This window comes from Staurois parvus, unplaced genomic scaffold (assembly GCF_062004578.1).
Source record: "Staurois parvus isolate SC_StPar_1 unplaced genomic scaffold, SC_StPar_1.0 ptg000005l, whole genome shotgun sequence".
Lineage (NCBI taxonomy): Eukaryota > Metazoa > Chordata > Amphibia > Anura > Ranidae > Staurois > Staurois parvus.
In genome coordinates this window covers 4,551,326-4,566,733 of record NW_028317801.1, presented here as the reverse complement: position 1 = coordinate 4,566,733, position 15,408 = coordinate 4,551,326, and the positions used below count along the sequence as shown (strand labels likewise).

At 40.4% G+C, this 15,408-nt stretch overlaps 1 protein-coding gene across 2 annotated transcripts in view; it reads right to left on the bottom strand.

Moving 5' to 3' along the window:
• The window catches only part of RBM33 (RNA binding motif protein 33), a 199,708-nt gene that overhangs the window by 124,161 nt on the left and 60,139 nt on the right, over nt 1-15,408 (bottom strand). The window contains exons 8-9 of one of the 2 annotated variants that reach the window (XM_089693178.1): nt 12,695-12,879; nt 7,096-7,303 (exon numbers count right to left, since the gene is read on the bottom strand). In XM_089693178.1, coding sequence (XP_089549304.1) covers nt 7,096-7,303; nt 12,695-12,879 — 393 coding nt within the window. The remainder of the gene's footprint in view (nt 1-7,095; nt 7,304-12,694; nt 12,880-15,408) is intronic. The other variant, XM_089693251.1, reaches the window with a different exon arrangement.

The window sequence follows — 15,408 nt, the reverse complement described above, 5'->3', positions numbered from 1 at the left end:
ATTTTAGGAGGTGGTCAGCATCTAATCAACGTTTCACAAAACAGGTTTACTTTCAACGTGAAAAATGTTAACATAAAAATAATTGGCAGAGGTTCACCTTCCAACAGGACAACGACCCTAAACATACAGCCAGAGCTAAAATGAAATGGTTTAGATCAAAACATATTCATGTGTTAGAAAGGCCCAGTCAAAGTCCAGACCTACAGTGCATCCAAAAAGTATTATATTACAGCCTTATTCCAAAAAAGGATTAAATTCATTTTTTCCCCTTAACATTCTACAAACAGTACCCCATAATGACAATGTGTAAGAAGTTTGTTTTGAAATCTTTGCAATTTATTAAAAATAAAAGACGAAAAAAACCCACATGTACATAAGTATTCACAGCCTTTGCTCAATACTTTGTTGAAGCACCTTTAGAACCAATGACAGCCTCAAGTCGTTTTGGGTATGATGCTACAAGCTTGGCACACCTATTTTTGGACAATTTCACCCATTCCTCTTTGCAGTACCTCTCAAGCTCCATCAAGTTGGATGGGGAGCGTCGGTGCACAGCCATTTTCAGATCTCTTCAGAAATGTTCAATCGGGTTCAAGTCTGGGCTCTGGCTGGGGCACTCCAGGACATTCACATAGTTGGCTCGTAGCCACTCCTTTGTTATGTGGGCTGTGTGCTTAGAGTCGTCCTGTTGAAAGATGAACCATCGCCCCAGACTAAGGTTCAGAGTGCTCTGGAACAGGTTTTCATCAAGGATGTCTCTGTACATTGCTGCATTCATCTTTCCTTCGATCCTGACTAGTCTCTCAGTTCCTGCCGCAGAAAAACATCCCCACAGCATGATGCTGCTGCCACCACCATGCTACACTGTAAGGATGGTATTGGCCAGGTGGTGAGTGGTGCCTTGTTTCCTCCAGACATGATGCTTGGCATTCAGGCCAAAGAGTTCTCTCTTTGTTTCATCAGACCAGAGTTTTGTTTCTCATGGTCTGAGAGTCCCTCAGGTGCCTTTTGGCAAACTCCAGACGGGCTGCCATTCGCCTTTTACTCTGGTGTGGCTTCCGTCTGGCCATTCTACCATACAGACCTGATTGGTGGAGTGCTGCAGAGATGGTTGTTCTTCTGGAAGGTTCTCCTCTCTCCACAGAGCAACGCTGGAGCTCTTTCAGAGTGACCATCAGGTGCTTGGTTACCTCCCTGGCTAAGGCTCTTCTCCCTCGATCACTCATTTTGGCTGGGCGGCCCGCTCTAAGAAGATTCCTGGTGCTTCCAAGCTTCTTCCATTCACGGATGATGGAGGCCACTGTGCTCATTGGAACCTTCAATGTTGCAGAAATGTTTCTGTACCCTTCCCCAGATCTGTGCCTTGATACAATCCTGTCTCGGAGGTCTACGGACAATTCCTTGGACTTCATGGCTTGGTTTGTGCTCTGACATGCCCTGTTAACTGTTGGACCTTATATAGACAGGTTTATGCCTTTCCTAATCATGTCCAATCAACTGAATTTGCCACAGGTGGACTCCAATCAAGTTGTGGAAACATCTCAAGGATGATCAGTTGTAACAGGATGCACCAGAGTTCAATTTTGAGTGTCATGGCAAAGCCTGTGAATACTTATGTATATGTGGATTTTTCATTTTTTTATATTTAATAAATTGCAAAGATTTCAAAACAAACTTCTTTCACGTTGTCATTATGGGGTATTGTTTGTAGAATGTTGAGGAAAAAAATTAATTTAATCCATTTTGGAAAAAGGCTGTAAAATAAAATGTGGCAAAAGTTAAGCGCTGTGAATACTTTTTGGATGCACTGTAAATCCAATTGAGAATCTGTGGCTAGACTTGAAAATTACTGTTCACAGACACTCTCCATCCAATCTGACAGAGCTTGAGCTATTTTGTAAAGAAAAATGGGCAAAATTTTCACTCTCGAGATGTGCAAAGCTGGTAGACATACCCAAAAAGACTTGCAGCTGTAATTGCAGCGAAAGGTGGTTCTACAAAGTATTGACTCAGGAGGGCTGAATACAAATGCACACCACACTCTTCAGGTATTTGTAAAATAAAAAAAAAATTTTGAAAACCATAATCATCTTCCTTCCACTTCACAATTATGTGCCACTTTGTGTTGGTCGATCACATAAAATCGCAATAAAATTTATTTACGTTTTTGGTTGTAACATGACAAAATGTGGAAAATTTCAAGGGGTATGAATACTTTTTCAAGGCACTGTACTTTCCCAATGTATGAAAAAAAATACAACTATATTAACTGCTTGCTGTCCACCCTACAGCAGAAATACTGCTACAGGGCGGCACGGGGGCGCAAACGCACATATATATACACATGAATTTGCATTTCCGGGTAGGGGGTGCACGCAAGCTGTACACGCGCCCTACCTGTGCCATTATTCGCGGCCGTCAATCACAGGGTCCCGGCCGGTGATTACTCGCTGGCACCCAGTGATTTCCAACAGGGAGGAGAACTATTTTGTTCTCCTGTCAGCTCGGGAACACTGCCTTGGATGCCTGTGCGCAGCACAGCCATCCAAAGCAGTGTGCTTATAGTGAAGCACACTGACACGACCCCCTATGTAAAACACTTCCAGCACACAAGTTAACCCTCAAGAGAACCCCTTCCTGCCCAGCGTCATTAGCATAGTGTCAGTGCTTTCTCTTTAGCACTGTATTGGTGTCACTGGGGATGTCAGTAACAGCAAGTCAGCACCCCCAGTGTCAGAATGCCCGCCGCAGTCACGCTATAAGTCGCTGATCGCCACCCATTACTAGTAAAAAAAATTAATAAATAAAAATTCCAGTATATATACCGCCATTTGTAAATGCTAAAACTTTCATGTAAACCAATTAATTTACACGTATTGGGATTTTTTTTTTCTTAGCAAAGACATGTAGCAGGCCTAAATTTATGACGAAATTCGATTCACATTTTTTTACTGAACATCTTTAACAACAAAAAGTCAAAAATAGTTTTTTTCTCAAAATTGTCTTGTGTTATAGCGCAACAAATAAAAAAGCACATACCACCAAAAGAAAGCTCTATTCATGGGAAAAAAAAAAAAAAAGAGGACATAAATTTAATTTGGGTGCAGTATTGCATGACCGCACAATCGTCAAAGTAACGCAGCATCGTAATGCAAAAAATGGACTGGTCAGGAAGGGGGGTAAATCCTCAGGAGGGCAAGTAGTTAAAGTGCAATAAAGATAAACACACAATTAAGGAGTCCTGCGATTATTAGAAATGCATCAGTATTCCAAAGTTCATGATGTGCAAAGGGTGATGTTCGCTCAGAGTGGTTCAAACCACATCTGTGCAAAAGATGAAAATCAACTCAAAATGTATAAAAAATTGATCTGAAGACCATCACCGGAACCCCCAAGGGTGTATACTCACCTCACAGATGGGTCCTCATTACAGGGGCCAATGGAGCCTTAAAACAATGAGACAAATATTTCTAATAGCTGTTGAACGTGGATATCCCATGGACATGTATGCACACTTTGTGGATGGCAGACAAAGAACCATACACACAATAGCGGACCCAGCCTCAGAAATCAGCGGCATACGTCAAGCTCAAAAAGTAACATGCCTCATAGTGTACACAGTATAAAATAATTTTTTGCTAAAAAGAAGTCTATGCACTCACCGTATGAACAGGAACAGCAGGTATGGTAAAGTACTGAGCCGCCACCTTCTCTTACATTCCAATCAAATGTGCAGGCAAGCCAAGAGATCAGTGGGAGGCAGCAGTTGACTGTGTACCTCACTCTCTCTGGGATTAAGTTGCGCCCAACGCATTTAGTTATCATAACACCATCGGGGCACATTGTTTAAAGGCTCCATTAGCACCTGTAATGAGGGCCTATCCGCAAGGTGAACGCACATCCTGGTGGGTTCCAGTTGTGGTCGTCTAGTCAAATTTCTGATCCATTTTGAGTGGATTTTCACTTTTGCAAATAGATTTCTTGCATACAGATGTGGTCTGATCCACTTTGAGCAAACGTCATCCTTTGCACATAGACTTTCTGGATACTGGTGTGGTACTAATAAACACAGGCCCCATTAATTGTGTGTTTCTCTTTATTGATCTTTATTTAAAATAGTTGTATTTAATTAGTACATTTGGAAAGTATTGTACTTCTTACGTCTGTTCCACACATTGTAGGAGCAGCACAATTGTAATGATATTTCTTCCTATTCTTGCAGCATGTTGAACAATTTCTTTCCTTTTTCCTACAAACCTCTGGATCTCTGAGGAAAGAACTGCAGCTACCTAATTTCAAAATTTCCTGTTACAGTTACTATAGGAAATACAAGTGACAGCTCAGGATCAGGGGGAGCCACTGTTGCACAGATATCAACTTATCAACCTCTCAACTTGCCCACAAAGCTAGAACCAGCCTGTCACTTTTGTAAACTGTGAACAAAGCATTTCTTGAACAGTATGACAGTGTATACTGAGGTTTTCCTTACCATCATGGCACCTTTAAACTTAAGTTTGAAGATCACTTCCCAAAACAGAATAAATCAGTGAGATACTAATACTAAAGCACATTTTGCAGCTGAATTAAAGTCAGAAAATTCACTCCATTTACCATAATGTAAACTATCAGAGAAACAGATAGCAGCCCTTACTAAATACCTCTTAAAAACGCTAGTTGCCTAATTACTGACACAACGTCCTTAACAAAAGTTATTACTTCTTCATTCGTGATTTAGGCAAGTCACCCAAAGCAATGAGGAATGTCAGTACTACAGCCAGGTAACTAGTACTATTAGGAGAGTTTAGCAATGGCAACTTCTTATTCTCGTATGGCATAAATACCAAAATGTCTAAAACCTCTCAGCCCCCTAATGGTGCTCCTCTAAACAGGTTTATGGGATGCTAGAGCGCAGGCAGAGGATGGGAAAATGTTAGACTGGTTTAGACTGTTTTCATATCATTTGTGAACTTGTCCCATAAAGATGAATTCCAGGTATGAAAAATTTAATACACAATTACATTGGTTTAGCTTGGACCATGCCCCCGGACGATAGAAATCACTGAAGTAAACACCACTATGCCAGTGATTGCCCATTGCTTCTGTGCCCTAAACTGAGTGGCTGGCCTGCTGCATTTTAAACACCGGAGATCAGCCACTCAGCACGCCTCGTCAAATTTCTGATCCATTTTGAGTGGATTTTCACTTTTGCAAATGGATATCTAGGATACAGAAGTGGTCTGATCCACTTTGAGAAAACATCATTCTTTGCACATAGACTTTCTGGATACTGATGTGGTTCTACTAGCGTTGAGTGGCTGGCCTGCTGCATTTTAAACATCGGAGATCAACCACTCAGCATGCGCTCCATTTGTCATTGTAGTGGAGAGAAGGAGAGTGCTGCAATTGTGAGATGTTCTTCCATTGAGTAGTAAGGCACTATAGAGGATATATTGGATTGTGAAAAAGATTACTGAATAGAAACTATGTTGGCAGCTTTTCTTTTTGGTTTTTAACGTAAGCTTAAGGCAGAAGGGAATGCTAGGAATGCAAAGCTTACTGAGCAGGCAAGCTAGAAACATTCCTGTTCCAGCATAAGGCTTAAAGTGGAACTTTTGTTAGAAAATTAAGACCTACTAGATCACCTCAGGCTGGGCCCTTCTACAGGTATAGTTATGTAAAGCATTAAAAATAAGTGCCTATACTGTTTAAAATCCAGTAAACACTGCCCCACCCTGCTCTGAACATGCTCAGTTGCTCTCCATTTTTAGGTCATGTGGCAAATTTGTAGAGGACAATCTACTGACAGTCCAAAAATTAAAGTGGAACTAAACCTATGAATTTAACAGTTTTAAAAAACAGTTACATTGCAGGAATGCGAACAGTAACATCTGCTTGTTTTCTCAACCAAACTGTCAAACCATCAAATGATTGGTGTCATAACCGACCACATGTGCATTACCATGGATGTTGCAAATCAAACAGATAATAGCTTCCTTGGCTGAAAAGGATAGGAGGGTTTAGGTCTGCTTTAACTGCTACTCAGGGCTTTGGGCTTCAACAAAATGGCAGCCCCCAGAAAGAGTAAAGGAGGTCAACTGGTACGTTACAGCAATGCCTTAATTAAAAACAGAACTGCTAAGCAGGTAGGCTACACATTCTTCCTTACATATCCCAAAGTTTAATCTGAACATTTAACTGGAGATGACCTTTGTGTTGCATTCACACCTACACGCAGCGGAAAAGCACGTTTCCGCAAGTCGTACACAGGGCTGCCCTATATGCAACAAACGTGCCAAAGACGCTCCAGAACCATTTTGAACGCAGAGAGTTGCACGTTTTTCCAATTAGCATTTTTGGCACATTTTCCCAATTAGTACATCTCTGGTCACTTTAGGGGATTTTGCACCTTAATTACTTGCTGCTGACTTGGCAAGCATATGGGCAGGAATGCTTTAAAACAGAGCGGCTGCATATGCGCAATAGGTAAACACTTTGCTCTCTGCACACTCCTAGCACATTTGGAAGCTTTCCGATCATGTAAACACTTTGACTGCCAATCACAATGGTCACGTGATCAAAATGCCCACCCCCGCCAGAAGTCCTTTACAGCTAAGATTCACAAATTTTCCAAGAGAATTCAATTCGATAAATGTGTAAATCCTGGGTGAAAGTTGTGTGAAAACTATTTACAAACAGACCCTTAAATATTTTTTACATTGCAGTGCTGCAAACCAACCTTTTACACCTGGATCATTTCTATTGTAAACACTAACCCCATTAAAAAGTTGAACATTCAATTTCTAACAACCTTGTAAAATTCAGTACACATGCTACACTTCAGGGAAATTCTGGAAATCAGGATCTAGAATTTTTGAAAGTCAGAAACTTTGTTCGGCCATATAAAATGGGATTTTCTGTTTAAATAGATTTGCACAAGGTGTTTAGAGCCCTGTCAGTCACTTAACGGAAGGGGTCACTTCTACAATAGGCCTTTTGTAAGAAAAATAGCGAAATCCCACCCTGGAAAGATGACCATAACAGAAAAGGGAAAAAAATACATTACAAAAAAGTGAAAGTATAGATGCAAGGAGTAACCTTGAACAGATGTCACGTTCCCCTTAAAATGAGGATTAATATGAATATTTTTTGGTTGATGGGGTGGTGTTGATACAAGTGTGGACTGTGTTCTTGTCTTCTCCTGTTGCAACGTGGAGCCATCAGTGGGAGGATGCTGGGGTCTCTGTATAGGCATGAGAGGCTGAATATGCTGCTGCTGCTGCTGAAATAGAGTTCGAATGGGCTGCTGGGAGAAAAAGAATATACTTAAATTTATCATTTGTTTCAAGTGGACCCAGAGTAAAAAGTACAACCACCCTCAACCTTGCCAACAGTCCTACTTGTTTTAATAAATGTGGTCTTGTTTTGCCTGAACATCAATGTCTGAAACTCTTCATCTGCAATCACTTCAACAAATGCTTGGTCATACCATCAAGGAGTGGACTGATAAAGACGACCATTAATTTGCAACAATAGCAGGGATTAAAATGCTTTAATCACTTATAGCTGGAAGCAGGGGTGTCAGAATAATAGACTGTGGTGGGTGGGGGTAGGTGGTGTTGCTGCATATTTACTAAAAGTCTGCTTTATCAACCAGTTCCTCGCTGCCCCATAGCAGATATACTGCTACAGGGCGGCAAGGGTGCGCAAAATCATGTATATATATACGTGATATTGCATTTTCGGGTAGGGGGCAATTACTGGGTCCCGACCGGTAATTACCCGCGGGCGCCTAGTGATTACCGAGCATCTCCGACAAACAATCTTCTTCCCTGTCGACTCAGGCACACTGCTCTGGATGGCTGCAAAGCCATCCAGAGCAGTGTGCTTACAGTGAAGCATTCACACCCCACCCCTATGTAAAAACACTCCCTGCACATGGTTAACCCTTTGATCGCCCCTCATATTAACCCCTTCCTGCCCAGTGCCATTAGCAGTGTCAGTGCTTTTTTTTTTTTTTTTTTTTTTTTTAGCACTGACCACTGTATTGGTGTCTCTGGGGATGTCAGTGACCGTGTCCCCCCCCCCCCTCCCCCCGTCAGAATGTCTGGCGCAGTCCCGCTAAAAGTCACTGATTGCCACCATTACTAGTAGAAAAAAAAAAAATCCCAGTATCTATACAGCCATTTGTAAACAATAACTTTCACGTAAACAAATTAATTTACTTGGGGTTTTTTTATTTTTAGCAAAGACATGTAGCAGAGTACATTTTGGCGTAAATTTATCACGAAATTTAATTTTTTTAAATTTTTTTTACAGAACATGTTTAATAGCAAAAAATCCAAAATGTAAAAATAGTGCTGCGCTAATAATAATCTTAAATATAAAATCCTCAAGCAATAAATACATAAAAAGTGTCACTGTATATAGCACTAAATATCTAATGTGAATGAGGTCCACATACAAAAACCTAAACACGGGTAATATAGAATATGAGACCAATAATAAACAGTGAAAAAAAAATTTACAGTTGCAAGAAAAAGTATGTGAACCCCTTGGGATTACGTGGAGTTTTGCATGAATTGGGCATAAAATGTGCTCTGAACGTCATCTAAGTCACAACAATAGAAGAACACAGTCTGTTGAACATAATACTACACAAACATTAGATGTTGCCATGGTTTAATTGCACACAACATGTAAACATTCACAGTGCAGGGAGGAAAATGTATGTGAGGCCCTAGCTTAATGACTTCTCCCAGAGCTAATTGGAGCCAGGAGTGAGCCAATCTTGACTCCAATCAGTGTGATGATATTGGATGTGTTGCTGACAGCTGTCCTGCCCTTAAAAAACACACACCTGTTTTGCGTTTACTGGTTTCAAGAAGCACTGTCTGATGTGAACCATGCCTTGCATAAATGTGCTCTCAGAAGACCTTCGATCAAGAATTGTTGACTTGCATGAAGCTGGAAAGGGTTACAAAAGTATCTCCAAAAGCCTTGATGTTCATGTGTCCACGGTAAGACAGACTGTCTACAAATGGAGAAAGTTTAGCACTGTTGCTACTCTCCCTAGGCGTGGTCGTCCTGTAAAAATGACTGCAAGAGCACAGCGCAGAATGCTGCATGAGGTAAAGAAGAATCCCAGAGTGTCAGCTAAAGACCTACAGAAATCTCTGGCACATGCTAACATTTTTGTTGACACATCTACAATAAGGAAAACATTAAACAAGAATGGAATACATGGGAGGACACCACGGAGGAAGCCATTGCTGTCCAAAAAGAATATTGCAGCACATTTGAAGTTTGCAAAAGAGCACCTGGATGTTCCACAGCACTACTGGCAAAATATACTGTGGACAGATGAAACCAAGATTGAGTTGTTTGGGAAGAACACACAGCACTATGTGTGGAGAAAAAAAGGCCCAGCACACCAACATCAAAACCTCATCCCCACTGTAAAACATGGCGGAGGGAGCATCATGGTTTGGGGCTGCTTTGCTGCCTCAGGGCCTGGACGGATTGTTGTCATTGATGGGAAAATTAATTCCACAGTTTATCAAGACATTTTGCAGGAAAATGTACGACCATCTGTCCGCCAACTGAAGCTCCGCAGAGGATGGGTGATGCAACAGGACAATGACCCAAAGCATACAAGTAATTCAACAAAACAATGGCTGCAACAGCACAGAATACGCCTTCTGGAGTGGCCCAGTCAGAGTCCTGACCTCAACCCAATTGAAATGCTGTGGCATGACTTTAAGAGAGCGATTCACACCAGACATCCCAAGAATATTGCTACACTGAAACAGTTCTGTGAAGAGGAGTGGTCCAAAATTACTCCAGATCGTTGTGCAGGTCTGATCTGCAACTACAGGAAATGTTTGGTTGAGGTTATTGCTGCCAAAGGAGGGTCAACCAGTTAAGTCCAAAGGTTCACATACTTTTTCCTCCCTGCACTGTGAATGTTTACATGTTATGAGCAATTAAGCCATGGCAACATCTAATGTTTGTGTAGTATTATGTTCAGCAGACTGTGTTCTTCTATTGTTGTGACTTAGATGACGTTCAGAGCACATTTTATGCCCAATTCATGCAAAACTCCATGTAATCCCAAGGGGTTCACATACTTTTTCTTGCAACTGCATATATAGCATCAAAACAGTGCAAAAAAAAAAAAAACCAGTCTATAAAGGTGAATAGCAGAAAAAAACTGACTCCTTTACTGTGCTTGTGTGGTATCCACCATTAACAGGCATGCATGCTCACCTCATTAATTGACCCACATTACATAGGTCAAAAACAGCAGTAATCCTCAATGTACCCTGGTCACTGGGAGCTGATAACAGAACTTCCCTGCAGCCTCTTTTTATTGGCTGACACGGTATATCAATCTTCTGATCTCCCACTGCCACAGGCTGCTGGCCCCAGCTTCCATTGTCAGTGCATTGCCCAATCCATCTCCAGTTGCCAGACCTGTCAGTGTAGACTGAACACAGTAAATGGCTCAGCCTGAGGGCTCGTTCACACTAGGCTGTTTTGCCAACGCTTGCCAAACGCCCCTATAGCGTTTGGCAAGCGTTGGTCCGGCGTTTGCGGAGCGTTTTTTAACGCTCGGCAAACGCTCCTCAAACGCCGCATGCGCGGTTTAGCGGCGGTTGCTAGGCGTTTGCCGAGCGTTAATAACGCCCCACAAACGCTTATAATGCAGTTTGAGTGGTGTTACCGCTCCGCAAACGCCCCGCAACCGCGTCGCAACCGCACCGCAAACGCCGGCTGGGCGTTTGCGGAGCGGCACCATAGACGAGAATAGGAGGCTTCAAAGCCTCCTGACTCGTCCAGAGGCGTCCGTTTTGCCGCGACGCGACGCAAACGCTCCCGTTAGAACAGCACCATGTGCTGTAATGTGCAGAATTGGCAGAGGCGTTTGGGAAGCGGTAAAAACGCTTCCCAAACCCCTCTCTGCCGCCTGCACACAAGGCTAGTGTGAACGTAGCCTGAGTGTGCAGTGAGCGTTCTTTACACAGGTGAGGCGATTAACACTTTTTACTAAAGGCTGCAGGGAAGTTCTGTTATCAGCTCCCAGTAACCAGGGTACATTGAGGATTACTGTTGTTTTTGACCTACGTGATGTGGGTCAATTTATGAGGTGAGTGTGCATGCCTGGTGATGGTGGATATCACATAAGCACAGTAAAGGAGAAGAGTCACAGTTTTTTTTCTGCTATTCACCTTATGGACTGTTTTTTTGCACTGTTCTGATGCTATATATACACATTTTTTTCACGGTTTATTATTGGTCCCATATTCTATATTATCCGTGTTAAGGTTTTTGTATGTGGACCTCATTCACATTAGATATTAAGTGTTATATACACGGACACTATTTATGTATATATTGTTTATTGCTTGAGGATTTTATATTTAAGCATATAATTATTAATAATAATAATAATATTTGTTAGCACAGCACTATTTTTGCATTTATTCTTTTTAGTGGTGGAACACTTTATGGGTGCTTGCTGCTTCTTTTGATTTTTTTAATATTGCATTAGCGTTCTTTAGGTTTTTATTTGGTTTTGTTTGGCAGCGCATAAGACTTTTTTTCTCAAAATTGTCAGTCTTTTTTTTATAGTGTAAAAAATAAAAACCGGACAGGCGATCAAATACCACTGAAAGAAAGCTTAATAAGTGGGGAAAAAAAGGACGTAAATTTCATTTGAGTGCAGCGTTGCATGACCGCGCAATTGTCACTTAAAGGAACGCAGCGCCATAACGCAAAAAATGGCCTGGTCAGGAAGGGGGGTAAATCCTCAGGAGGGTAAGTGGTTAAAACCTAGCTCAAACGTAAATACATAAACCTTCAAGAGTAAAACTATCAGAGATACCATACATTAGGACTTCTCCCAAATTTTCATTTGGTTCCTGTATTACAGTCAGGTCCATAAATATTGGGACATCAACACAATTCTAACATTTTTGGCTCCATACACCACCACAATGGATTTGAAATGAAACGAACAAGATGTGCTTTAACTACAGACTGTCAGCTATAATTTGAGGGTATTTACATCCAAATCAGGTGAACGGTGTAGGAATTACAATAGTTTGCATATGTGCCTCCCACTTGTTAAGGGACCAAAATTAATGGGACAATTGGCTTCTCAGCTGTTCCATGGCCAGGTGTGTGTTATTCCCTCACTTTCCCAATTACAATAAGCATATAAAAGGTCCAGAGTTCATTTCAAGTATTTCAACACATTTTTTATGTGTTTGTGTGTTTAGGAACCTATTTCTTTTGTAGTATGGGACTCTGTAAGCTTAACATAAAAGTATTATTCTTATATTAGTTAATATATGACATATGAAAAAAATGTGTTTTTTATGCACATGACTAAAATGTGTATTTTTTTTTCTAAACACAAACTGTATTCATGCAAAAAACCTACAAACCTAATTACTAACATTTTAATTGCCATTGTTTCAGACACCTAACCTATTCAGAAACCCAGCAAAAATGTCCCTTATGGGGAAACCGTCAGCAATAAAATCCCAACACAAGTTTACACTCTTCCTCATGCTATAAAAAAAACTATAAAGTTTTGTCTGAAGTTGGGTTTTAATGTCACCACTAAGTCTCCGGTTTGATTTAAAAAGAAAATATTGAAAGCAAAAAAAAAAAAGAAAAAGAAAGTTACCCCTTGATTTGATCTTTGCTCTCTAGGGTTTCTTCTATCATTATGCCTTTGATCACCCATTCCACGAGGCATTGCGTTGTTGCCTCCTCTCCTGCCACCTCTTCTAGGGCCATATCGTCCTAATTTGCGCTGGCGCTCCATTTCTTCAAATTCCATTAAGGATGCCTTTGCTTCAGCAGAGAGCTCTGAGGAAAAAAAGGACACAAACAGTAAACAAAAAACCATACATGGCTGAAAAGACATCTTCTGTGGAGACTAAAGTTGGCTATAGATGGATTGAAAGTTGGCCTGCTCTGGAAGGTCAAGCTGAATTTTGATCCATCGATGGCCATTCCCTTTCGAGAGGAATTCATCCGATGATCGACTCCCCTTGAATGGGACCACTGGATAACATTACACCAGGGAGACTACTGTGGGATGAGACCACTCTTACAGCAGCAACTAGAGTTCCCAAATAGTAACTAAAATGTTCATAATAGGTGAAATGACCCTTTACAAATTATATAGATACACATACAGTTGTGTTCAAAGTAATAGTGTGTTGAAAAAAGTGAATAAAGCTCAGAATCCTTCTAATAGCTTTTATTTCAATACACACAAATGCATTGGGAACACGACACATTCTATTCCAAATCAAAACATGAAGAAAAATAGATCAAATTTGTGTTGTTCTTCTAAAAAGCAAATTGAAGAAAAGTGAATATTAGACTGTTCAAAAAAATAGCAGTGTTTGTATTCTTCTTTACAAACTCAAACATTCACTATATAAACTGAAAAATGTTTGAAGATTTTGCTTTCCTTTGAATCACTTAATGAATATTTAGTTGTATAAGCACTGTTTCTGAGAACTGCTGTACATCCTTGTTGCATGGAGTCAACCAACGTCTGGCACCTGTGAACAGGTATTCCAGCCCAGGATGATTGGACTACATTCCACAGTTCTTCTCTATTTCTTGGTTTTGCCTCAGAAACTGCATTTTTGATGTCACCCCACAAGTTTTCTATTGGATTAAGATCCGGGGATTGGAATGGCCACTCCATAACGTCAATCTTGTTGGTCTGGAACCAAGATGTTGCACGTTTACTGGTATGTTTGGGGTCGTTGTCTTGTTGGAACACCCATTTCAAGGGCATTTCCTCTTCAGCATAAGGCAGCATGACCTCTTCAAGTATTCTGATGTATTCAAACTGATCCATGATCCCTGGTATGCGATAAATAGGCCCAACAAGGTAGTATGAGAAACATCCCCATATCATGATGCTTGCGCAACCATGCTTCACTGTCTTCACAGTGTACTGTGGCTTGAATTCAGTATTTGGGGGTCATCTGACAAACTGTCTCCGGCCACTAGACCCAAAAAGAACAATCTTACTTTCATCAGTCCACAAAATGTTGTGCCATTTCTCTTTAGGCCAGTCAGTGTGCTCTTTGGCAAATTGTAACCTCTTCAGCACGTCTTTTTTTCCAACTTTGCGGGGGCTTCTTGCAGATAGCTTGGCTTCACATAGGCGTCTTCTAATTGTAACAGTCCTCACAGGGAACTTTACACCTTCTTTGATCTTCATGGAGCTGATTGTTGGCTGAGTCCTTGACATTTTGGCTATTCTTCCATCCATTCGAATGGTAGTTTTTCGCTTTCTTCCACGTCTTTCAGGTTTTGGTTGCCATTTTAAAGCATTTGCGATCATTTTAGCTGAGCAGCCTATCATTTTCTGCACTTCTTTATATGTTTTCCCCTCTGCAATCAACTTTTTATCAAGGTATGCTGTTCTTCTGAACAATGTCTGGAACGACCCATTTTCCTCAGAATTTCAGAGAGAAATGCACTGTAGCCAGCCTTGTACAACATTTGCTGCCTGCCTTCCTTAAATAAGGGCAATAATTGCCACCTGTTTTTCAAAGAATGAATGACCTCACTAATAGAACTCCACACTGCTATTATTTTGAACATGCCCCTTTCAATTAGTGATTCAATTACACAGAATCAGCAGCATGCATGTCATGACTGTTGGGTCTGTTGGATTTCTATTACTCTACTACACCTGCTAGTAAATTATTTGCCATGTAGTAATTTAATTTCTACCAAAAACAGTGATTGATCAGGCTAGTGATGTCTGACTATAATTTTGAACACAACTGTGTATATATATATATATATATATATATATATATATATATATATATATATATATATATATATATATACACACACACATACACACACACATATATATATATATACACACTAAGCTTTGCATCACAAGTGGTGAAAATCACACTGAAGAGGTTATTGATTAATATTCCAATAAAATAAAATGTTGACATTTTTATTGACATTTATTGAAAATAAGCATTTTGCCTATGTGTCCAGACTGTAGGGACACCCTGTATCGCATGTTTTTATTAAGATGCATAAAAAAAAAAAAAAAAAAAACCACATATGTCACTTTCAAAGTTGATACAAAGCAGTATCTTTATAACAGTTCAGATATAAATGAACACATTTTGCTGAAAATATTTAAGGACAGATCCATTTATTGTGCCATAAACAAAGATGAACTTATAATAATTTAGCTTTGGTGGATCAGATGAAGTAAATGTCATTATATAGAAAAGGGGTTAATTAGAAATCAAACACAAAAACATGGTAAATGTGATCTTTACCTCATCCAACACCTTCCCATCCCCCTCTTGCTCCTGCTTACACTGAACT